General features: G+C 44.4%; 1 protein-coding gene across 3 annotated transcripts in view; it reads right to left on the minus strand.

The window, feature by feature from the left end:
- LRRC69 (leucine rich repeat containing 69) overlaps positions 1 to 26201 on the minus strand; it is a 404099-nt gene that overhangs the window by 129923 nt on the left and 247975 nt on the right. For all 3 annotated transcript variants that reach the window (XM_085605299.1, XM_085605297.1, XM_085605298.1), the window contains exon 4: positions 23504 to 23699. In XM_085605299.1, the coding sequence (XP_085461425.1) occupies positions 23504 to 23699 (196 nt within the window). The remainder of the gene's footprint in view (positions 1 to 23503; positions 23700 to 26201) is intronic.

Consider the following 26201-nt stretch of genomic DNA (forward strand, 5'->3'; position numbering starts at 1 on the left):
CTGTGCCTCATGGGAACAGTCCAGCCCGAACTGCCAAGCCAGGTCCTCCCTGGACTGGAAACAAGCATCCGAGGACCGGTTTCGGGGTTTCACCCCTCTTCAGCCACGATAGCTTGATTCCAGTGGCATGGAGATCACAGGAACCACGTCTGGTCATACCCGACCCACTCGGGGTGACAAATGCAAAAACAACAGTTGATGGACAGAATGCAGAACAATGTCATACATTCACCCCAGTATAGAGATCTGGGCATAAATCCATCGTTTTTTTGATCACCATGCCATTCCAGTTTGATCCCAGCCATATGCAAATTAGTCTTAACCCAGATCAGTTGACTGGGGGTGAGTGCTTGCAATGAGCCACACTCCATCCATCATCCCCTTTGGTTTTGCTTTGTTCGCCCTAAGTTGGCAGGGTATGCCCAGACGTGGGTCCCTTGCTCACTGTGCCACTGGATTCAAGATAGCCTGGCTGATGAGGGTTATGAACCCGAAACCAGTCCCAGGATGCTTGTTTCCGGTCCAGTGAAGACATGGCTTCGCAGTTCGGGCTGGACTATTCCCACGAGGCACAGGGTCAGACTGATTTGCATATGGCCATGTCTGAACTGGGGTGGCAGAGTGACCTAAAGAATGATGATGGATTAAACCCAGATCAGTTGACTGGGGGTGAGTGCTTGTAATGTTCAACACTCCGTCCATCATCCCCTTTGGTTTTGCTTTGTTCGCTCTAAGTTGGCAGGGTATGCCCAGACGTGGATCCCTTGCTCACTTTGCCACTGGATTCAAGATAGCCTGGCTGATGAGGGTCATGAACCCGAAACCTGTCCCAGGTTGCTTGTTTCCGGTCCAGTGAAGACATGGCTTGGCAGGTCGGGTTGGATTGTTCCCACGAGGCACAGGGTCAGACTGATTTGCATATGGCCATGTCTGAACTGGGGTGGCGGAGTGAGCTAAAGAATGATGATGGATTAAACCCAGATCAGTTGACTGAGGGTGAGTGCTTGCAATGTTCAACACTCCGTCCATCATCCCCTTTGGTTTTGCTTTGTTCGCCCTAAGTTGGCAGGGTATGCCCAGACGTGGGTCCCTTGCTCACTTTGCCACTGGATTCAAGATAGCCTGGCTGATGAGGGTTATGAACCCGAAACCGGTCCCAGGATGCTTGTTTACGGTCCAGTGAAGACATGGCTTGGCAGTTTGGGCTGGACTGTTCCCACAAGGCACAGGGTCAGACTGATTTGCATATGGCCATGTCTGAACTGGGGTGGCGGAGTGAGCTAAAGAATGATGATGGATTAAACCCAGATCAGTTGACTGAGGGTGAGTGCTTGCAATGTTCAACACTCCGTCCATCATCCCCTTTGGTTTTGCTTTGTTCGCCCTAAGTTGGCAGGGTATGCCCAGACGTGGGTCCCTTGCTCACTTTGCCACTGGATTAAAGATAGCCTGGCTGATGAGGGTTATGAACCCGAAACCGGTCCCAGGATGCTTGTTTCCGGTCCAGTGAAGACATGGCTTGGCAGTTCGGGCTGGACTGTTCCCACAAGGCACAGGGTCAGACTGATTTGCATATGGCCATGTCTGAACTTGGGTGGTGGAGTGAGCTAAAGAATGATGATGGATTAAACCCAGATCAGTTGACTGAGGGTGAGTGCTTGCAATGTTCAACACTCCGTCCATCATCCCCTTTGGTTTTGCTTTGTTCGCCCTAAGTTGGCAGGGTATGCCCAGACGTGGGTCCCTTGCTCACTTTGCCACTGGATTAAAGATAGCCTGGCTGATGAGGGTTATGAACCCGAAACCGGTCCCAGGATGCTTGTTTCCGGTCCAGTGAAGACATGGCTTGGCAGTTCGGGCTGGACTGTTCCCACAAGGCACAGGGTCAGACTGATTTTCATATGGCCATGTCTGAACTGGGGTGGCGGAGTGAGCTAAAGAATGATGATGGATTAAACCCAGATCAGTTGACTGAGGGTGAGTGCTTGCAATGTTCAACACTCCGTCCATCATCCCCTTTGGTTTTGCTTTGTTCGCCCTAAGTTGGCAGGGTATGCCCAGACGTGGGTCCCTTGCTCATTTTGCCACTGGATTCAAGATAGCCTGGCTGATGAGGGTTATGAACCCGAAACCGGTCCCAGGATGCTTGTTTCCGGTTCAGTGAAGACATGGCTTGGCAGTTCGGGCTGGACTGTTCCCACAAGGCACAGGGTCAGACTGATTTGCATATGGCCATGTCTGAACTGGGGTGGCGGAGTGAGCTAAAGAATGATGATGATTAAACCCAGATCAGTTGACTGAGGGTGAGTGCTTGCAATGTTCAACCCTCCGTCCATCATCCCCTTTGGTTTTGCTTTGTTCGCCCTAAGTTGGCAGGGTATGCCCAGACGTGGGTCCCTTGCTCACTTTGCCACTGGATTCAAGATAGCCTGGCTGATGAGGGTTATGAACCCGAAACCGGTCCCAGGATGCTTGTTTCCGGTCCAGTGAAGACATGGCTTGGCAGTTCGGGCTGGACTGTTCCCACAAGGCACAGGGTCAGACTGATTTGCATATGGCCATGTCTGAACTGGGGTGGCGGAGTGAGCTAAAGAATGATGATGGATTAAACCCAGATCAGTTGACTGGGGATGAGTGCTTGCAATGTTCAACACTCCGTCCATCAGCCCCTTTGGTTTTGCTGAGAATGCCTAATAGTCAGCCAATCAGAGCTTAAGTTGTGAAATAATAAGTGCCAGGGCCCTGACCAGGAGGCCACTGCAGCTTGCATCACTCATTGCCCCATCATTGCTGCCAATGACAGTACCAAGCCAACTACTAACCATCTCTGTTGCCTGCAAGTGCGACAGTCCAGAATATTCCAGGTCCCCAAAGCTAAAGAAATGGCTGGGGATGCAAGTATTTGTAATTTTTATTAATGTATATTATATAAAAAAACAACTATTGCTCTGCTCATCTCTAAATTACATGAGCAGCGCCACCATGTAGCAGAGTGTCATAAGTGTGCTGTTGAAAATTAAGAGCCGGTGCCGAGCACCGGAAACCACTGGCTCAAATTCAGCACTGCAGCCAATCCTGGAGTATTAAGCAGTCCCATACCAAGCTGACCAAACCAATCCAAAGCAGAAAAACCTGACACCCCTGTTCCATTTTCATTGAAAACGCCCAAAGAGGTTGCGCCTCAAGGGCTCTAGGTTTAAATAACCCACACAATCTTTCCTCACCTTGGAAGTGACGTTGCTGGAGGAGGGTCAGTACCCCAGCCTCAGTCATGGACGCTCACCCCCAAACCCACACATGGGGGAGGGGGTAAGGGAGTAACCTTCCATAATGGTTTATAGTAGGTCTTTGCTGGGGGAGGCTCTTAATCCACTTGGCAGGTTGCTCCTAACCATGACTGTAGTGGCTCCAACGGGCACCGGCCGTTTCCCCTGGAGGCTGGATGGGTGGGGCCGATTTTTATGCTGGGGGGGCTGGTTTTAAATGCTGGTAGCTGGTCCGGAATAGTTCCAGCTGTGTCGATCAGCAGGCCGGCCTTCTGACTGCTACCACCAGGGGACAGAGCCTTTTCAAAACCTCAGAGCTGGGCTACAGTGATAGGCATAATCATGGATGGGGCACCTTATGTCATGGCCGATGAGGAGTGATATATGCAGCTTCTTTAGCTACAGTTATATTTCTGTGAAAAAATATACCTAATGTAACAAAAGTACTAGAAAGTGCAATTGCATTTAGCGTTTGCAACCCCTGTCGAGGCGTCGAAGCTTCACATCAAACAATGATTTCATTTTTCCAGTGTATGACTTATACAGCATGCCTCCTTCCGGCAACATCAGTAATTACATCCCTCTGGTTATTTTTACGGTCAAGCCTGCAAAAGCATGCTCTAGTGCATGTACCTCGCTTGCAAGACACTCTTGTTAGGGTCGAGCCTGTGAAAGCATGCACTAGCACTCTTGTATATAGAAAAGAGCTTGGAGCCTGCCCAAAGCTTACCATTTGTTGGCTTGCATGGCACACTTCTTTACAGCCACGTAATTCATCAAGTCAGGCCTAACTTCTTTTCCGTTCCTCTCTCTGGAGCGAGGACCAAGCATTGGTTGATTCAACTTAATTAGTGCCTGTCTGCTGCTCCCTTATGTGTTTGAAGTGCTATTTTGTTCTTTTTAATTTTTAGTTTCCTGCAAACAGAAGGTGTGTGACTCGCAAAAATGTGCCTAGTAGGACAAACAAAATCGCAAAGATTTATTTTCTATAGTTAACTTTCTTCTAGTTTGACAAGCCTTCTTTGCTCACTTTGCACTCATGTTTTCTTATGTTTTTGATTGTGAGCACTGCTCTCAAAAGAGGCAGATTATGGTATTGCAAAGCTAGATTGTTTCTTTTTTATGTGTAATGTCTGCAATTATGCTTTAACACATAATCGTACAGGACACCCCAATCAACCCCACCTCACCCCACACCAGTCCGCCCAACTCAATCCAATCCACCCCAGACCAATACAATCCACCCTATCCCACCCCACTCCAATCCAAACCACTCATCCCAATCAAATCCAATTCACTACACTCGAATCCTCCGAACCGACCCCACTCCAATCTGCCCCACTCCAATCCAAAACAATCTCCCTCACTCCAAAACAATCTGCCCCACTCCAAAACAATCTGTCCCACTCCAATTCAAAACAATCTGCCCCTCCAAAACAATCTGCCCCTCTCAAAAACAATATGTCCCACTCAAAAACAATATGTCCCACTCAAATAAAAAGCAATCTGCTCCACTCCAGTCTAAAACAATCTGCCACATTCCAATCTGTCCCACTCCAATCCAAAACAGTCTGCCCCACTGTAATCCAAAACAATCTGCCACATTCCATTCTGTCCTACTCCAATCCAAAACAATCTGCCCCACTCCAAAACAATCTGCCCCACTCCAATCTAAAACAATCTACCCCCACTCCAGTCTACCCCACTCCAATCCTCCCCACTGCAATCCAAAACAGACTGCCCCACTCTAATCCACTCCACTCCAATCAGCCCCACTCCAATCCAAAACAATCTACCCACTCCAGTCTGCCCACTCCAATCTGCCCCACTCTAATCTAAAACAATCTGCCCTACTCAAATCTATCCCACTTCAATCCACCCACCTCACTTCACTCCAACCCAAGCCATCCCAATCCAATCCACCTCAATTCAATCCTCCTCAATCCGATCCAGCCCACCCCAGTTGAGTTCACCCACTCCAATCCAATCCACTCCAATCCAATCCACCACAATCCAATCCACCCCACTGCAATCCAATTACTCCACTCCAATCCACCCCATTTCAGTCTACCCCAATCCACCCACCCACCCTGCTTCCATTCCACCCCATTCAATCCAATCCATGCAGACCACCACACTCCAATCCAATCCAATCCACCCCACTCCAATCCAATCCACACCACCACACTCCAATCCAACTGCAATCCAATTACTCCATTCCAATCCATCCCACTTCAGTCTACCCCAATACACCCACCCACCCTGCTTTCATTCCACCCCATTCAATCCAATCCATGCAGACCACCACACTCCAATCCAATCCAATCCACCTCACTCCAATCCAATCCACCCCACCCCACTCCAATCCAATCCACCCCCAGCCCAGTCCAAACCACCCCCTACACTCCACTCTAATTCAGCCCTCTCCAAACCGCCCTACTCTAATCCAATCAACCCACCCCAATCCAATCCACCAAACCCTAAACCAATTTAATCCATCCCAATCAAATCCACCTCACCCTATTTTAATCCACCCCATCCATTCCATCCACTCCAATCCACCCCACTCCATTCAATCTAACTCGCTCTTCTCCAATCTAATCCACCCTAATCTAATCCAGTCCAATCCACCCCAAACCACTTCACCATATTCCACCCCACTCCACTGTACGCCACTCCACTCTATGCCACTCTACTCTATGCCACTCAATGACACTGCACTCTATGACACTCTCTGCCACTGAACTACTGAACTCTACTTCCTTCTAGTCAACTCTACAACACTCTACTCCCCCTACGCCACTCTACGAGTTTGACAAGCCTTCTTTGCTCACTTTGCACTCATGTTTTCTTATGTTTTTGGTTGTGAGCACTGCTCTCAAAAGAGGCAGATTATGGTATTGCAAAGCTAGATTGTTTCTTTTTTATGTGTAATGTCTGCAATTATGCTTTAACACATAATCGTACAGGACACCCCAATCAACCCCACCTCACCCCACACCAATCCGCCCAACTCAATCCAATCCACCCCAGACCAATACAATCCACCCTATCCCACCCCACTCCAATCCAAACCACTCATCCCAATCAAATCCAATTCACTACACTCGAATCCTCCGAACCGACCCCACTCCAATCTGCCCCACTCCAATCCAAAACAATCTCCCTCACTCCAAAACAATCTGCCCCACTCCAAAAAAAATCTGTCCCACTCCAATTCAAAACAATCTGCCCCTCCAAAACAATCTGCCCCTCTCAAAAACAATATGTCCCACTCAAAAACAATATGTCCCACTCAAAAACAATATGTCCCACTCAAATAAAAAGCAATCTGCTCCACTCCAGTCTAAAACAATCTGCCACATTCCAATCTGTCCCACTCCAATCCAAAACAGTCTGCCCCACTGTAATCCAAAACAATCTGCCACATTCCATTCTGTCCTACTCCAATTCAAAACAATCTGCCCCACTCCAAAACAATCTGCCCCACTCCAATCTAAAACAATCTACCCTCACTCCAGTCTACCCCACTCCAATCCTCCCCACTGCAATCCAAAACAGACTGCCCCACTCTAATCCACTCCACTCCAATCAGCCCCACTCCAATCCAAAACAATCTACCCACTCCAGTCTGCCCACTCCAATCTGCCCCACTCTAATCTAAAACAATCTGCCCTACTCAAATCTATCCCACTTCAATCCACCCACCTCACTCCACTCCAACCCAAGCCATCCCAATCCAATCCACCTCAATTCAATCCTCCTCAATCCAATCCAGCCCACCCCAGTTGAGTTCACCCACTCCAATCCAATCCACTCCAATCCAATCCACCACAATCCAATCCACCCCACTGCAATCCAATTACTCCACTCCAATCCACCCCATTTCAGTCTACCCCAATCCACCCACCCACCCTGCTTCCATTCCACCCCATTCAATCCAATCCATGCAGACCATCACACTCCAATCCAATCCAATCCACCCCACTCCAATCCAATCCACCCCACCCCACTCCAATCTAATCCACCCCCAGCCCAGTCCAAACCACCCCCTCCACTCCACTCTAATTCAGCCCTCTCCAAACCGCCCTACTCTAATCCAATCAACCCACCCCAATCCAATCCACCAAACCCTAAACCAATTTAATCCATCCCAATCAAATCCACCTCACCCTATTTTAATCCACCCCATCCATTCCATCCACTCCAATCCACCCCACTTCATTCAATCTAACTCGCTCTTCTCCAATCTAATCCACCCTAATCTAATCCAGTCCAATCCACCCCAAACCACTTCACCCTATTCCACCCCACTCCACTGTACGCCACTCCACTCTATGCCACTCTACTCTATGCCACTCTACTCTATGCCACTCTACTCTATGCCACTCAATGACACTGCACTCTATGACACTCTCTGCCACTGAACTACTGAACTCTACTTCCTTCTAGTCAACTCTACAACACTCTACTCCCCCTACGCCACTCTACGACATTTTACTCCAACAAATCCAGCCTACAACACTCTACTCCCCCTACGCCACTCTACGACATTTTACTCCAACAAATCCAGCCTACGACACTCTACTCCCCCCACACCACTCTAGGACACTACACGCCACTAACTTTTAGCCATACTGAACAGTTGATGTTGTTGCACCAAGGATATTGTGCTGGATAACTAAACACTTATAAGGTCCCAAAGGCGAGACCTATTGGCTATGCCAATGCTTGTTTAAATAGCAGTCACGTTTGCAGAGTGATGGAGAAAGGGGCCTGGGCCTCTGACCAGCTTGCAGGAATTCCACTGCGTAGGACTTACAGGAGGTACCAGGAGGGCTTCTTGGCACCCAAGGTCCCTCTGGAGCCACGGGGACTTTATCCCCCAACTAGTAGTGCACCGGGAGGTACACTTGCAGAGTGTTGGAGAAACAAGGCGTGGCCTCTAGAAACTTCTCAGCAATCCTGCTGTGTGGGAGTTAATGGAGGTAACAGGAAGGGTAGTTGGCCCCCAAGGACGTCCTTGGGGGCCAACTACCCCTCCTATTACTGCCAGTAAGTCCCATACAGCAAGATTGCTGAGATCTGATAGCAGGCCACGCCACCCTTATCCACCACTCTGCAAACGCACCTTCTGACGAACTACTAGTAGGGGGATGAAGTCCCTTTGGCTATTGAGGGTCTTTGGGGGCCAACTAGCCCTCCTGTTACCTCCACTAAGTCCTACACAGCGGGATTGCCGAAAGGTGATCAGAGGCCACACCCCTTTCTCCACCTCTCTGCAAATGCACCTCCTGGAGCACTGCTGCTTGGGGGATGAAGTCTGCTTTAGTCCTGAGGTCCTCAGGAGGCAAGTGGACCTCATCCCCCCACCAGCAGTGCACTGAGAGGCGCGTGGTGGGGAAAGGGGCGTGGCTTGTGACCACCTCTCAGCAATCCCACTGTGTGGGACTTACTGGAGGTAATAGGTGAGCTAGTTGCCCCTAAGGACCCTCAGCAGCAAAGGGGACTTCATCCACCTACCAAGAGCATGCCAGGAGGTGCATTTGAAGAGTTGTAGAGAAAGGGGGCCGGGCCTTCAGTGAGTTGCCGGCATTACATTTTTTTTTCTTGTAAGGAAGGGGGCTGCGTGGACCCCCTTCCCTTGACCCTTTTGGGCCTCAGGACCGCATTTGTTTCTATTTCAATAAAATAAAATGGGAAGGGGGGCCACGCAGCTGTCCTCCCAAGGCCATATCTGCCCGGGGACACCATCCGCCAGGTCACGGCCATCTTGGTTTTTTTTAAGGGAGTGGGGCTGCACGACCTTCCTCCCCAGGTCGATTTAGGGGCCCGGCCATTTGTTTTTTCTTCAAAGGGGAGGGGGGCTGCAAGGTCCGCCTCACCAGGCCATTTAAAGCCCCCGGGACCCCTTCCACAGGGCATGGCCTCTCATTGGGTACCACGGGGGAGCTTGAAGTCCCCCTCGCTCCCAGCTGGTTACCGCCTCCTGAGGGAGCCGGCATTGTGTTTTACACCCAGGGATCCGCTGACATGCAGCTCCCTGGGAGTAAAGAGCAAAGTGTGCTCTGCTTTGAAAAAAATGCTCTTGCTTGTTCAAAGCAGAGCACACTGTTTGCTTTGGGATGGAGGGAGCACTGCTCCTGCCATCCCACAGCAAACTGCATTGTTCCGGGGGTGGGCACCCAAGACATTGCTGGAGCCGGCCCTGAGGGGATGGTGGTCCCCAGGGCCATTTATGGCTCCAGGAGGGGGGCCATGCACCCCCTCCCATTTTGAAAGTAAGCCCGCGGAGGTGGTGGTCCTCGGAGCAGCGGGGGGCACGTGGCCCCCTCATTTAAGCATAGTAGCCCCGGGGCGGTGGCAGTCCCTGGGGCTATGTGGGGGGGCCAGAGCCCCCATGCATCTTGTTTGCATATAGCCCTGGGGAGGTGGCAGTCACCAGGGCTACTGGGGGCCACATGGGCCCCCCGCATATCACAAAATTAGCCACAGGGAGGTGGTGGTCCCCGGGGCTGCATGGGGGGCTGGAGCCACCCCACACATTCTAATAAAAAATAGCCTCGGGGAGGTGGCGGTCCAAGAGATAACTTTTGTCCAAATTTGGTGTAATTCTGTTTAGCAGTTCGGGCTGTAGCCGCGTCAAAAGTTTCATATGGAAATTAGCATGGAGAAAAAGCATTTTGGGACCTCCCATTTTTCTCAGCCCCCGCTTGACAGATCACCCTGAAAACTTCCAAGAAAGCAGCTGACGTGGATAGTCCATTAGTCTTGGCAATGTTGCGAAGATTTGTCAAATGGCGCCAAAGTTATTGCGAAATCAAAAAACGCTCTTCCTATGGAAACTAGGTCCTAACTATAACAACCTACTGGTGACAGCCAGTAGGTAATATATATTATTTTTTTTCACTGAAATGCACAGTGTTGTCATCAATGATTTAATTTCAGATATCATGAGTGAGGGTATCAGTGATGTCACAGTCAATGTAACGGATTATGTCATTTTTGAGGTAATATGCTGAGGGTGCAAGTTATAGTTAATTAAGTGTTTTTTAGTTTAAAATGTAACATTGTAACTGACATTTTCACCTAACTATAATGTCACTTTTAACTTTTGTTTTTTTTAAGTGAATTTCTAGGTTTTTTTTACGTAAAGTATACCTAACTAGGAATATGCCCACGCTACGCAGGGACTGCAGGAATGCCTTTTCTTCTGGTGGATACATCGTCCTGCAGATCTCTCACCTTGAGTAATACCCCCTTGGGAAACTAGACTGAATAGTAATGATCAACCAATTTATGCAACACAGGTGCCTGAGCTGTGAGGCAGTACTGTTTAGTAACAACATGTAGGGATGAAGGCATAACCATGTGGTCGTCCCAAAGATGTAAACCATCATAAAGTCTCAGGTAAGAGCCATGGAAGAAGCCATGGCCCTTGTGAAGTGGGCACAGAAGCTCTTGGGAGGGCACTTTTTGGCTAAGATATAGGAGATCTTGATACAAGGAATAACAAATTGAAAATACGTGTTTAGTCATCTCCTTGCCCTATATGGTATCATAGTAAAAAATCTCAGAATCATCCCCCAAATATCTATGATTTTCTGAAAATGTGGAAAAGCCTTCATGTGTATTGTTTCCTGCACCAAGCCTACAAAGGTTAACCTCTTTATTGGAAAGAAGTGAGATCCTTGGAAATTGATGGTGAAGCTCAGGTTGAGGGAGAGAGTTATCATGCGCTGAAGGTGTTCCTCGAACAACAGGGGGGACTCTGGTTTAACTGGCCAGTTGATCAATTATGCAATCTGAGAATGCTGGGATCCCATTGGGAACCATGGGTAATGTCCATGGGTGGAGAAAAGTGAAAGAAGAACATAGGCATCCTGGAGATCTAGGGACACAAAGCAATATCCTGCATTCAGGAAAGGGCCAGCAAGATCTGGCTCAGGGCCAACACCTTGAACTTGCTCTGCCAAATGACTACGTTGAAAAGGCATAAATGTAAGGATGCACAAATCTTATGCACAGTATTCAGCTGGAGTCATGTGCTACTCTGTCTCTCAGCACCCCCACCAGTGACCACATACACAGGAACATGGGGGCCAGTGGTAGAAGTGGGTAAAGAGGATAGGGGCAAAAACAGAGACACAGGACTCCACAATGTTCTCTGTCAGTCAATGGTGTCTTCTAAATGAAGTGGAGGTCTACAAGTAAAAATATATGGTTCAACTAGCTTGTTCAGATATCTGTCCTTAGTGGAATAGTAAATGGATATATCTCTGTGTAACAATCACCTGTATTTTGATATGAAACTAGCAATTTCTGAAATTAAATATACAAAGAATGAGGACTGAATGTCAGTGTGTGTGTGTGTGTGTGTGTGTGTGTGTGTGTCTGTGCGCATACACATATATACACACATATATGTGTGTGTGTGTATTGTTTCTTACCCCATAAGCACCTGTTCATCACATGCAGTGATGTATATTCACATGTTCTGCATACTCCTGCCATCTAATGTTAGGGCTGGACTGTTACAGCTTGTTTTTCTTCTAAGAAGTTTTTTGAGCCAGAAACTATTAGTGACTCTTCCTTAAGTTATGGACAATCATGGGAATTAACTCAGAGAATAAGTTTGGAGTAGTGAGTTGGATAATATGGTGACCATGCCTGTTATGTAAATGAGATACAGAATTTTGAAGGCTGCATATATCTGTGCAAACTGGCATCTAGAGAGGCGGGTGGGCGCATGTGAATCTACAGCACTACTTGTGACTAAAAGATGTTTACAAGTTATGTGTCATAATCCATTTGTAGCATGTGTGGCTGTAGTTATGATGAATATATGTAACTCTGAGACAAACTATCATTAATGGTGTTAATAGATTCTCGGTCTCCTTCCATGCTGTTCCCATCATTTCCTTCACCTGCTTAATTATCTCAAGATTCTGTACTTTAACAGCAAGCAGAATTGAGGCGATTGGGAGGTGGACTCTTTTTATGCAGGGAACCGATCCCGAGGTATCATAAGGCTGACAGAACTACCCAGAGTTCTCTGCTCCTTTTTTACATAATGTATGCAGCACTCTATCCCTAAAAGAGTATTGTTTTGATATATATATATTTGGACATCCTAGATGACGAGTACTACTACTTAAAGAAGGACCATCCAATGTTACCAACCATTTACTTTCCGCCGACAGTCAATAAGAATGCTGATAACCCTCCAGGACGGCCTATTGTGAGCTCCTGTGACTCCCTTTTAGAAAATGTTTCAAGATTTATTTATTTTTTTTGAATGCTTCAAGATTTGTGGACATGTTTCTCTTCCCATTTGTGTCAAGTCTTCCTTCCTATATTAGGGACTCCATGGATTTCCTAAATAGAATCAATGATACCCCCTGGAAACCCAATTATATAATGGAAACAGTGGATGTTGTCTCTTTATATACTTCTATAAGGCATGAGGATGGCTTGGCAGCTAGCAAACACTATCTTAGATCAAGGTCGCACAGTTTATTGGACCACACAGAAATGTTGTTGGACATCATGAAGTTTTGCTTGACAAACAACATTTTTGTATTTGATGGAAAATATTATATACAAAAACAGGGGACAGCCATGGGGTCTTCTTTCACTCCAACATATGCCAATCTTGTCATGGGTTATTGGGAAACTGAAATAGTTGGAGCAGAAAGAAACTCAGAAAAACTAAAGAAAGTGGTACTATAGCTGCGGTTTATCGATGATCTTTTTTTACTATGGTAGTGGAGCATACCTTGTGGCCAATACCTGAGAGTGAAAAGAAATTGCTCAGAAGAGAAAAGATTTTGATGAAAGATGCATTCATTAGGTCCCCAGTTATATGTCAACTCGAGACCATTCAGGCAACTGGAAACTAAAGAACAGATTTGGCTTCCATAAATGCACTAAATGTAAGGCATGCACATGGGGCGACAATAGAATGGAAGTGAAATTGGTCAATGGAAGAGTGAAGAAGATCAAAGAAAACATACATTGTGAAAGCACTCATGTAGTCTATGCATTGGAGTATGAAAATGGAATGATGAACATAGGAAGTACCATTAACAAATTAAAGCTGCGGGTACTACAACACATTCAAACTATTTCAAAGGAAGACTTAACTTATGTAATAGCGAAGCACATTTGGGAACTTCACAATGGTGACATCAACAAATTTGTATATTATGGAATCCAACAGATATCATCTAAACTGAGAGGTGGTGATAGAGAGTTGAGATTGCGGAGGGCAGACTCAAGATGGGTTCTACAATATCATATAGAGGTAGTGATGGTTTTTAACTGTCGCACATCAAATTCTAAAATGTATGCAATTCTTGTTATGTTGTAGATACAAGTGAGGGTGCCAATCAAGGTGACATATACATCCCACTACCAAGGATGTATGGCAAACAAGTATTCCTGGAAAACCTGTTTAGACATATGTTTTAAGGAAGATTGTACCTCGGCACTCTAACAGTCAATAATTATTAGCTTCAAAAGAAAATAGATAGGTATGACAGGAATGGCCTGTTTAGGCCATTATATCGGTAATTTCCTTGTTTTGCCTATCGAACAAAAAAGCAAGGGAGAGGTAAATTTTGCTCGAAAATAGAGAACATCACTGGCACATGATTTTTTATATGGAATTTTTAATATTATATAGTCCAAAAAACGTTATTCTTTTTTAGAAAATGCTATATGTGAGTCAGATTACAATACTGATAGGTTTAAACACCAAACACAAAGCGTATCATGTATAACTTTTTCAAAACACAACTAAACACATTGTATGTAATTTGAAGTGCAGTGCAAATTTTCAATATTGGTTTATAATATTCTTCACTGAGAGCACTGTGAGCAGATACGTAGGTCAAAATGGAGGTCCCAGTCCTGGAACTTTCCAAAAGTTTGACAATTGAGAACGGTCAGAGACAGTCCAGTTATGAAGTAGCCAAAAACAGCAGACACGTGTTTCGTTACTTAACGTAACATTATCAAGGCTTGTTGAACGTATTGATGGACTGTTATCGTACAAGGAAAGTTAGGTTCCCATTTCCCACAAGTTTCATCAGAATATTTGAAAGGTCCTTTGGTTGGATCAATGTTTTGGATATTCTAATCGTTGATGGAGATAATGTCAAAAAAATAAATCCAGCCGCATATTGTCAAAATAGTGTAGACAGAAAAAAGGTAAACTGTGGAACAAACAAGGGCTTTGATTGGTCCCTGCAATTTTGAATTACGTGGCGCGGTCCGGACCGCTTTGAACTGTTCGAACATTGATCCAACTAAAGGACTTTCAATGGTTTTGTACGAGGGAAATGTCCAGCTAACTATAACACCCCTGAAACCTATGTTTTTTTCAGTGAATTTCTAAGGTGTTTTTAAATGCTAATTCCTAAAAATAATGTGCCTGAAACCCATGGTTTTTTCAGTGAATTTCAAAGGTTTTTTAAATGGTAATTCCCAACTATAACATACCTGAAACCTATGGTTTTTTAAGTGAATTTCAAAGGGTTTTTAAATGCTAATTCCTATCTATAACTTATCTTAAAACCTATGATTTTCATAGGATTTCTTTTTTTTCCCCTTCTCTCTTTTAAAAATTAAAAAATATTATTTATTTTAATGAATTAAAAAAAAATATTTGTACATTTTTTAAACTTTTTGTTATATTTTGTAAACTATATTTTTAATACTTGGTTATTATTATATTTTTACAAATTTTTGGGGGATTCGCGCACCCTATGCGCACCTTTCTTGATCCCTGCGCGGAACATAGTCACCATTTTACGATTGTAGTGTAGGATCCGCGTATGGTATGCGTTGGGTACGTATTTTCGTGCGCGAATGCTATGCAATCGGTACGCGAATCCAAGCCCATACGCGACACGTATGAAGTACGTTACGTGACGCTCGCACGCTTCCGCGAAACGTCATGTGCGTGTTTGACGCGGTGGATGCGCAAATCCCGCAAAATATTTTAAATGTCAAAAAACATATATATATATGTATTTCATGTAAATATTAAATGAAGACATAATCTAAGCTACTCATAAAATTCATATATTTTTACTTTTAATCATCCTATATTGCTTTTAAATGCTTGATGTTTATCTCCCAAAAATGTAAGGTTTTCTTGCTTGGAGTCGTGCACCCAACGCATTAGGAACCGCGCACCCTACGTGAGAGAAATCGTACACCCAACGTGTTAGGATGCACAACTCCTAATTTTACCGTAAAAAAAAAAGAGCCCCTATCACTAATTTTTATTATCCTTATAAAAAACCGTTGGGGACGGTGGGGAGAGCCCCAACACCCCCACGGTCTCAGCCGGCTCCCTGCGTCCTTCGGGAGCCAGCATTGCTTTTCCACATGGGGAGCTGCTGACATGCAGCTCCCCGTGTGGAAAAGCAATATGGTTTGGATTTTGAAAGAGAGAGCAGGTTTCCATGCTCTCTCTTTCAAAATCCAAACGAAGTTTGCTATGGGAGGGCAGGAGACTCTTGCCCTCTCATAGCAAACAACAGTGTCCTGGGGGTGGGCACCCCAGGACACTGTAGGAGCCGGCCCTGGGGGGTGGCTGTCCCCAGGGCCCTCGAGGGCTCCAGGAGGAGGGCCACGCAGCCCCATCCCTCAATCAATAAAGCCCCGGGGGTGGTGGTCCCTGGGGCTTGGGGGGCTGTTCAGCCCCCCCCACACTATTTATTTTCTAGCCCCGGGAGGTAGCGGTCCCCGGGGCTGGGGGGCCCCACTGGGCCCACCATTAATTTCTTACGCATTTTGCCCCGGGGACTAATTATTAAGGAACAAATGGGCGTACCTTTTGGTCAAACAAAACTTCGATAAACTTGGCAGGACCTTGTTTGAGAAGCAGTTGTCTTTATTTCGATCATGTGGGAACAAGAAGAACAAGTTACTTACCTTTGGTAACGCTTTTTCTGGTGGATACAGTATCTGCCTGTGGATTCCTCATCTTCTGAATTACCCCTGCACCAGCATTCCACGGAAACTTTTTTCTAGCTCTCCCACGTCGACATCGACGAGGACGTTACATAGTACGGCTCCGCTCGCAACTCCGTATGACGTCACCGGAGCCACAAGTAGACCTCGTCAGCATGCTGACGTCAGTTCCACCCATTTTTTCCGTGCCTCCGCGGCAAACACACAGCAAAAAGAAAAATAGGAAAAACTAAAGAAATGAAGCATTTTCTAAACACCAATAGCAGGGCAATCAAAAGACATAGGGAAACAACCATGTCAAATAACTAACTCCTTTGGTATACAAAGGTGGACAACGGTGAGGAGAATGGGTCAGTGAGGAACGCACAGGCAGATACTGTATCCACCAGAAAAAGCGTTACCGAAGGTAAGTAACTTGTTCTTCTGATGGATACATCTGCCTGTGGATTCCTCACCTTTTGAATTGAATCCCACAGCAGTCCCGGAGGAGGGTGTTCACCTAGTCATATCAAAAAGTCCTGCAGCACAGAGCGTGCAAAATGGCCATCCCTCCTAACCTCTGAATCCAAGCAGTAATGCTTCGCAAAGGTGTGGAGAGAGGACCAAGTTGCTGCTTTACAAATGTCAACAACCGGAACACCTCTAGCTTTGGTGGAATAGAAGACCTTCTTGGCAGTCTGCTTAAATTTTTTAGAGTCTCTGTCTGCAAGAGCCTGAGGAAAAGATCCCGTTGACTGTACAGGAAGCCTGCACTACGAAACTTTCCGGTGAAGGATGAGCAGAAAGAAAAGCAGGATCACCAGGAACAGGCCTGTACCTACTTGCCACAGACCTTGAAACAGCAGGAGCAGAAAGAGGCTTCCGCCACACCTCAAGAATTGGCTCAGTCAAAGCCTCATTAAAAGGCAAAAGAGGCTCAACCACAGAAGATGGGGAATGTAAAACTTCAGTTAGACTATTTGGCGTGAACTCAGTCGTCAGAAGTTCTTAAAGTTCAGCAGCCTTCCTAATAACAGCATGATAAAGTGCCACATCATGAGAAAGAGAGGCCTTTGGTGATGAAAGCTCCCACTCTGGGGAAGTGTCTAGACCACTCGCCTCCTGAAGGGCCTCAAACTCATCAACAGACTCATCAATTTCGCCTTCGTTGGTTTCCTCCCGCTGAAAGTCTTCGTCTTCCAACAGCCTTTGGGCCTCTCTTCTTGACCGCAACTTTGAGACCGGCGTTGGCGGCGCCAAGCACAGCGCCGGAAACACCGGCGCCGGTTTCGATGGGAGAGCCTCCAATGAAGGCATCGGCGCCCAACAAAGCCGGAGGAAGAAGGTCCACCAGATGGCACCGGAGACTGAGAAAATGGCATTGAGAACCTCAGAGCCAGAAACTGCCAAGATGGCGCCATCGGCATAAAGGGCACGAAGGGTGCCTGGGCATATTGCTGAGGAACGCCCAAATTAAATGGAAGCGGACCCACGGGTCCCGACAGTGCACCGGTAGGGTAAGCTGCTCTGGCAAACATGCCATAAATCGCATTAAGAAAATGCGAAGGATCCGACCCAGGTCCAGAAAAGGGCGGATAAGGAGCAGAGTCTGAATCCACTCTAGGCCAAATAGGCGTTGGGGCGTCGGACCCAAAACATATGAGTTCGCAGGGACAGGAGAAGACAACCTAGGCTCCTGAGAATCTCTCGACGCCAGAGATAACCTTGGCGCCGAAGAACCCTTTGGCATCGGTGACTGCGCTGGAGAACCCCTTGAAGTCAAAGAGTAAGCCGGAGTCGCTTGAAGAGAAGGAGAAGGCAACGGAGACATGAAGTCTCTAGATCGATGACGCGAAGCCGGAGAAGGTGACCTCGAAGCTCTATCCTTCGATGAACGACGCCGGGAACCGTGCCTTTTCTTCTTCTTATGTTTCCTCGACTTCGAAGTATGCGAAGTTGACAACTTCGATTTTGACTTTGACCTCTTTCGGCTCCTCTTCTCCTTTTTTGCCTTTGCCATAAAAAGCTTAGCCTCACGCTCCTTCAAAGCCTTTGGATTCATCTTCCGACAACTGGAGCAGCCTCCAACGTCATGGTCCAAAGAAAGACACCACAAACAGTCTTCATGGGGGTCAGTGACAGACACACTCTCCGTAGGGCTTGAAACCTGACTTCTTCGATGTCGCCATAGCACTGCTACACTAAGGGAAACAGCAGATAACAAAGTAACTGTTGAAGAAAATGGAGAGTCCCAGAAAACTGTTGCATGTCGATGGCGCAGAAAAAAGGGAACGGACGTCAGCACGCTGACGAGGTCTACTTGTGGCTCTTGTGATGTCATACGGTGTCACGAGCGGAATGGTGCCATTGTGACGTCCTCATCGACGTGGGAGAGCTAGAAAAAAGTTTCTGTACAATGCTGGCGTAAGGGTAATTCAAAAGGTGAGGAATCCACAGGCAGATTTATTCATTAGAAACAAGCAACTAGAACTAAACCCTTGGTGACTACCTCTTGGGAGATAAAAAAGCTAAATCAGGAGCTAAACTCCCTAGTAAGGTAACAATTTAAGCAGTCATCACTACTGAGGCAAAGGGAAATCAATCGATTCAAGCGGGTGAGAACAAGACTGAAGGTGTCCGAATGTAAAGGGAAGGAGGATTAGAAATGGGTTAAGCTGAGAGAAGTCGCACTTTCTGGTGACTCCAGTAAATATTGGGCTGTAATAGTCGAATATTGTGATTGTAGAGTTAAGGCTGAAGCCATTTTAATATCGGACGCAGAGTGGGTTCAATATATCTCGTAGTTATACACATCAAATTTTAGTGGCAGGTTTCAGTCGGTGTCGCTTGGTGAGTCTCCCTTACTGAATGTATATGACCCTCCTTCCTGTGAGGAGATAGAGAGTTTTATTAAGGGTGCTAGGTACTCTGGGCCGTTTTTTCTCCATCCGGTGTTTCAATAGTGTTATTCAATTTCAATTTCAAAAGACTTTATTTCGGACAAAATGACCTAAAAAGTACATCACAGAGCAAACATTTTACATCTAAAATTTCATCGTATTGTCAGTCATAGTTAAAAAAAAACCCCAAAAAAACAGTAATAATTATACACACATTTTCAATTTAGGAATACATTAAGTTTTGAGATATATGATTTGGACAGGGGTTACACAATTGACTTTGAAAAGTGCATGGTGCAATAAATAGATAAATTAGCTAAAAAAGAACCTCTGTATAAAAAAGAGCAAAAAGCTCTTATATATAAAACTATACATGAAACAGCAAGGAGGTTAGTGAATTTACTGTACTATCACATTTGCTACAGAGCAATCGGTACATTATTACGAGATCTCAAATAAACCCTTCTAGTGCACCACATTGAAAACAAAAAACCAACCACCGAGTATACTATTGGAATGCTTGAGTCAGATTTCAGAATCCTGAATGCTTCAAGGCAGCGCCTACTGCCAAGATTCCTGCAAATCTGAACCAACCAACGTCTCCTTGCCTTCTGGTAGCCAGAACAACTGAAAAAGACATGGAGCTCTGTTTCCTCAGGGTGGTCACATGCCGGGCACTGGATCGTTTGTTGGTCTCTCCACTTGGATGTAAAGCAGCGAAGTGGAAGCACCCCATATCTATATTGTAAATAGAGCTTCCTAGCCGCTGGTGGAGTAATGAGATCTATTGCCGACTCAAAGCAGTTATTCATATGGAACTACACCATCCTCTTGGAAAGGAAGTACAGAGGTGCATTTATATAAAAAGGGTCCTAAAATATCTCCCATCCGCTTTGGGCAGATTGCATTTCTGGATGTGATTGGGAAATCGTTCGCTAAGAGTGTTCTTCATATTCAGGACTTGGAGTATGGTAATAATCTTGTCCCTGCAGAGCAAACTGGCTTTCCTAAGCATTGTGGTACACTAGACAATAGTACAGCACTCTAAACCTTGATTTAAAAGTATCCAGTGGGTAAGGGTATGGCTCTATATGCTGCCTTTATAGATTTCTCCACAGCGTTCAACAGGGTTGATCATGGGACACTGTGGAGGAAATTGGCTATACTGAGGATTTCTGCGTACTTGCTTAGGCTAGCTGTTGCCTAACACTCTTCAATTTGGACTCAGGTCCTGATGAAAGGGAACCAGGGCTTGTCGAGTAAAGTAGAAACCCACAATGGGTTGAAGCAAGGGTGCTTACTAGCGCCCCTCCTCTTTTCCCTTTATATCTATGACTTGCTTAGCAGAGTCGGACAGTGCAAGGGGGACCCACCAAAACTAGGAACAATGAAACTGGGTTGTCTACTCTACGCGGATGAAGCTATCTTGCTAAATTTAACCCTGATAGGTTTACAGAGGCATCTTTTTAAGTTAGGCAGCTACGATGATGAACATTTCCTAAAGATAAACATTTCTAAGAGCAAATTTATGGTTTTTAGATCCCGGGGGTGTAGGGATAGTAAAGATTTGCATTTGTTTTTAGGGAAAGACAAGCTAGAAGTGGTGAAGTTGTACCCGTTTTTAGGTAGAATTTTTTCTAGTAACTGCTCAAATAGCAATCACATTAGTCAGCGCAGAAGTAAGGCAATATCCCAGGCTTCCGCAATCGGCAGGTTATATAAATGTTGAGGGCAAAGACACTTTGCTCAAGTCTTGGTGGTACATAATACTAAAATTCCGCCTCCATTGAGTTATGCCTGTGAATCAATGGATGAGCGGTATTGGACCTACTTTGAGAAGGTGGATGGGGACATTTGATGACAAATATGTAACTTGAATTGTGCAGCCGCTCCATCTGCACTCTGGCTTGAATTTGGGCTTCTTTCCACAAATGTGTTCACTAAGGCAGCAAGCTTCAGGTGGGAGAATAGCATATTGAATAGCAATCCTGGCTCCATAAGGGCTGCATTAAAACATGAAATCCTTTTTTGTCTTAAGGAGTGACGGAGAGAAGCGCTGTTTTCTCAAATTATGTGAAAGCACTGGATATGTTTGGAATTGGGCAAAGTGAAGCGGGTCCCCTCCCAAAGCCTATTTTGAAAAATATGAATAAAAAACAATTTATGAAGTAAGTCATGAAAGAGATATTGTACTGTGCTCTTGGCACATTAGGAATGATATAATAGTGGAGAGTAGCATATGTAAAAAAACAACAACCGTATTTTCTATGGAACCTTCCCCGTGGTGTGCATAGAACCATTTTGCTACTAAGGCTGAACTTGCTCCTCCCTACGAATTATAACAGGAGCATGGGAGAGCTTATCTAGGGACGAGACGCTCTGTGACCTCTGTAGGAACCATGTTCTAGATCTAAATCATGTGTTATTTGTTTGTCCCCTACCACATTCACTACGACGTTGACTGTTAAGATCATTGTTCCTAAAGAATAAGATTTCCTCAGCAGTGGAGGCCCAGAACTGTCTTTTGGCACCACCCTCAGATACAGTTTGTTCAGAAATGTGTATCGTTTTAAAACAATTCTTAAATATTTTTTAGATAGGATTATATTCATTGTATTTGCTCCCACATTTAAGGAATCTGGGGCCATATGTATGAGCACATTTTCCCATAGGCACAGAATGGGTAAAACCCTTTGATACATCTGGCCCATGGTCTTTTAGGGTGATAGGATTTGCACAGTCTAATTAGATTTAGAGTATTTACATTGCCTTGCAAAGCTGATTGCACTGAATTATATTGAAGTACTCTACTAGAGTTGCACTATTGTCCCTGCTACATTCCTTACGCTTGGATAGGTTTCGCATTTCTCACTAATTCAATAGCGTATTTGCACTTTGTTTGTCCAAGGACTTTTTATTTACGTGGAGTGTGTCTGTGTATTGAATGCTTCTGTCATGTATTTTATTTTGTAGATTATCAATCGTGAGATCTGTTTTTTGTAGATTTTTGTGTATTTTTTACATGGACCTCTTTGAGATCAATATCAAAATAAAAATTGTCACTTTGACTTGCTAATAATTATGCTTTGTGTGTCTGTGGTTAAGTCGTCCCATATGGATCGATGATGTATGTTTTTTTTTCTATTTTGTCAGTATATCGATTTTATAAAACATTGCAAAAGAATGTGTACACTATTAATTATGTTTATGTTACATTTGTATGAACCCCAGGATAAAATGTAAAATTTGGTCATAGAGCGTAGTTTTAGAAATGTCTAAGATTGCAAACTGTGTTGCTGAATTTAGTCATGTCGTCCTCACAGAAGAAGACGTTGTTTGTTTCTCTTTTCTTTAAATAGGATTTAAGAATGTAATAAAATACAGTGGAATCAACTACTTGAGTGACAGCTTTCTTCGTGGAATACCAACTAGTTGAAAAATGTACGTATATATATGTATATATATTATTACACAGTGGGAGGTGACCACTGTGTAATTATGGCGTAATTGAAAAGGCATTTGTTGATTTGCCTATTACATCTATTTGCATGGAAATCAGTTGGCTAAGCTTTGGCATGCAAAGTTTCAAGAAGATCCAGCCGAGGACAAAAAAGTATTTTTCCATTCTAGCTCCTAGGAAAGTTTGGTCATGCCTAGTGCCAAATGCGCCGCCAGGGAGTTGCATATAACTTCAGTTGTGCATGGCCAAAGGCCATGAGAGTGGGAGGTGCATGAGCCAATGTGTTGGGCACACGGCCTAGCCACAGACCAAGCCCTGTGCCCAACCCCCGCTGCGCTGCTGGGAAATTTAGAACATAATAAAAAAATTAATTCACTGAAAAGAAAAGTTAAAAAGTGAGTTATGGTTCCAAAACCACTAAAATTCACCAGTTAGTTTATCAATGCACTCAACACACACCATAACTTGCGCGGTTCACAATGGTATTATCTTCATATCTCTTGTTGTGTGACTGTGCCATTTTGATGATAGTCCAGTGAACACATTGGTGGCACGGGTTATGGCATTTGTTGAATGCGTTGATTATAACTGGTGAATTTCATTGTTTTTACACATTTGAGCTAGAACCATAACTGACTTTTTTTCCAGAGTGAATATATATATTTATAACACATATCTCTATACTAGGAATAACTACCTCAGGTTTTGTCACGTTATGTTCTCCTATGAAGGATGAGTTATAGTTTCTACGTGACCTCTGCAGAACTGCAAGATAACCAACAATGTAAAAATCATATGCATTTTTTTTTTAATTGGTATGCACTTAATTTCACTCTAATAGCTTGTGCATGACATTCATTTACAGTGTCTTTTGAGCTTTCAAAATGCACCCCCAAACATCAGCAACTTACTTCTGGTAGGTCTACAAGTTGGTTTCTGGACAGGTAGAGCTTGGTCAAACTGATCATATACCCCACCTCTTCTGGTAATGTTTTAAGTTGGTTGCTTGCAAGATGGAGTTCTGAGAGGCTTCGCAACAGGCCTATCTGTTTGGGAACGCTTTTTAGTTGATTATTGTTTAAACTCAGATATCCAAGACTTTGCAACCTGAAATAAAAAACACGATACCATTAGGAAATACATGTGTAAATTGTGTGCTTTAGTCATATACCCAAATTCTTCTGGTTTTCAGACTCCATCCACAGGACAAATAGCAGTGTAGACAGGCTCTCTCACTAGTTGCACATTTTTAGTAGGTATGTCTTGACAGCGCAGCTGTCTGAAGAACCCACTGTTACCAATTCTTTAAAATATACATAGAGTGAGCTTAGGCTCTGCCCAGATAAGTATGTCTCTTACCTCATGCTTTTCACTGTTTGGTGTATCATTCTCCCTCCAGTAGAGTGCTTGCATTTCAATGCATCATAAACTATTTTAATTCACAAATGTATGCTTAATTATCATACATTTAGAGCCCAATCTGGAGTTTGGCAGATGGGAAAATCCGCCCCAGAGGAATTGGAAGTGCACAGGACGTAATGGACCTGTAATATGGCAAATTCAACAGCCATCACGTTTGTGACGGTGTATCCTATGAACCACACTCAATCAAACCATACCCTAAATCAGGCCGTAAATTTTCTCAGATGCATAATGTACAGAAAACACACGTTTTTGATTTGCTTTTACAGTGCAGAAGACTTTTTAATGTTTTATTCAGCATCAAAAGGCAAGCCAGACCTATTGGTTTTGCAATGCTTCTTTATGCTGTACCTACGTCAAATTTCAATTACTGAACTCAGCATCACAGCATTAGCGGGAATGGTGACTCCCCCCATGAGTACTGCTAAAATCCAAAGAATAAACTTTTAACATTGTTGCTAGAATATGAATTTACCTTGAAAAAATGAAAAGACAAGAAGCGTTTGACAAAACAGGAACAAGTTGGTTTAATTAAACGTAGCGGGTGGAAGAGAATCAATAAAGTAGCGTCTAAAGACATTCTCAATGTACAGAAGTTTTGGCCAATCATATCTACAGTTCGTGAGGTACAAAAGAACGATTTCACATTCTTAGAGAGCATGTGGGTCCTGGGCCTAGTTATAAATTAGAAGTACAACCATCTGATAATGGGGACACAGGTGGCTAGTGAGGCCCAGTGTGCATGTGTCCAGATGTCTGGCACGGACTGTGTCTTGATTGTCTGAGTGTTGCTAACTACATGCAGCATCTAAATGTGTGGTATTTTGGGAAATGAACTTTTGGCCAAACGTATTTTATTGGAGCCAATTTCTTCGGACCTTATCTGTGGGATCGATCAGAGCTTTTCAGTGGTTGCGTGTTTGTTTTTAGGCTTTGTGACCCCACCTGTGACCTATCGATCGTTAGGCCTGGGTTTGGATCACAGGGCTTGTCTGACCACGTATCTCTGACTTGGGATTGATAGGGAGGTCATCTTGGGTGAATTTGACAGCAACAATACAAGTTTGTTATTGTGTGTACATAAAACATGGTGGTCACTAATATCATATTTACTGATGTTCTCATTATTGTGCATACAGTTGTCATAGTGAACATCAACATTGTTTTTACTAGTTTTGACATTGTTATGGGTGCATAGTTTATGGCATACACCAACATTGCATTTATTGGTATTGGCATTGCCGCTGTTGTGTCTGCATATATCATGGTGTACATTGACATCGCATTCACTGATATTAACAACATAAAATGGGAAAAAAATAATTTCTGGTTTAACATTTTTAAAAACATTTTTGTGTAAGCCATTACACTCACATTTATTTTATTTAGTTGATTTAGTTGCTTTCTTGCTGCCGCAACACAAAATTAGAATATTTGTATTTCTATTATTTTTTTATCCAACAAGAAAATGAATGCTCTTTAACAAATATTGGGATTCAAATTGACTATTTATGAGGCCGGTGACAAAAGCAAGGCTTTCATTGCTATAAACATATAATTTGGCCCTCATTATGAACACAGTGTGAAAACTGATGTGGTAATGTTCCACAGGTAACCAGTAATGGGTTTTATGTGTTGCGATTTTACAGCACTATCACACTAATCATTACCCTCAAAATGAACAATATATGTAGGAACCGGTGTGTTTGCACTATTTTTTCCACTTTTAACAATCATTTCTAGAAAAATGTGTGTCATTTACTGCAGTCCTCGTATTAGAGTAAATCAGTAAGGAGGGCTAAACCTGCCTGGTATGCTGTAAGAAGTCCAGGAAAAACCAGAACCTTCCTCTATTAAGCTCAGAGAAGCTCAGATGTAGGAAGGAAGGCATACATTGCACCCATGAGAGGTGTAAATGAGATGTTGGGAGTGTTGTGGGGCATGGCACAGGGATGGTCTGCAGTAAAAAAGTGCTTAGTACTTAAATTGTTAAAGCTTACGGGCAGGTACCAAAAGGTTTGCTCCAAAGTCAATTGTCTGAGGTAAACAATGCCAGGATTGCAGAATACTAAGGATGCCTTGTTTTGATTCCACCTCTTTCCTCTTTTTGCCACTACCATACACTTTCGATCTCACACATGCGTGTTTTTTAAAATCCCTGCTTCTCACCTTATCACTACTCCTCCT

Source organism: Triturus cristatus, chromosome 5_1, assembly GCF_964204655.1.
Source record: "Triturus cristatus chromosome 5_1, aTriCri1.1, whole genome shotgun sequence".
Lineage (NCBI taxonomy): Eukaryota > Metazoa > Chordata > Amphibia > Caudata > Salamandridae > Triturus > Triturus cristatus.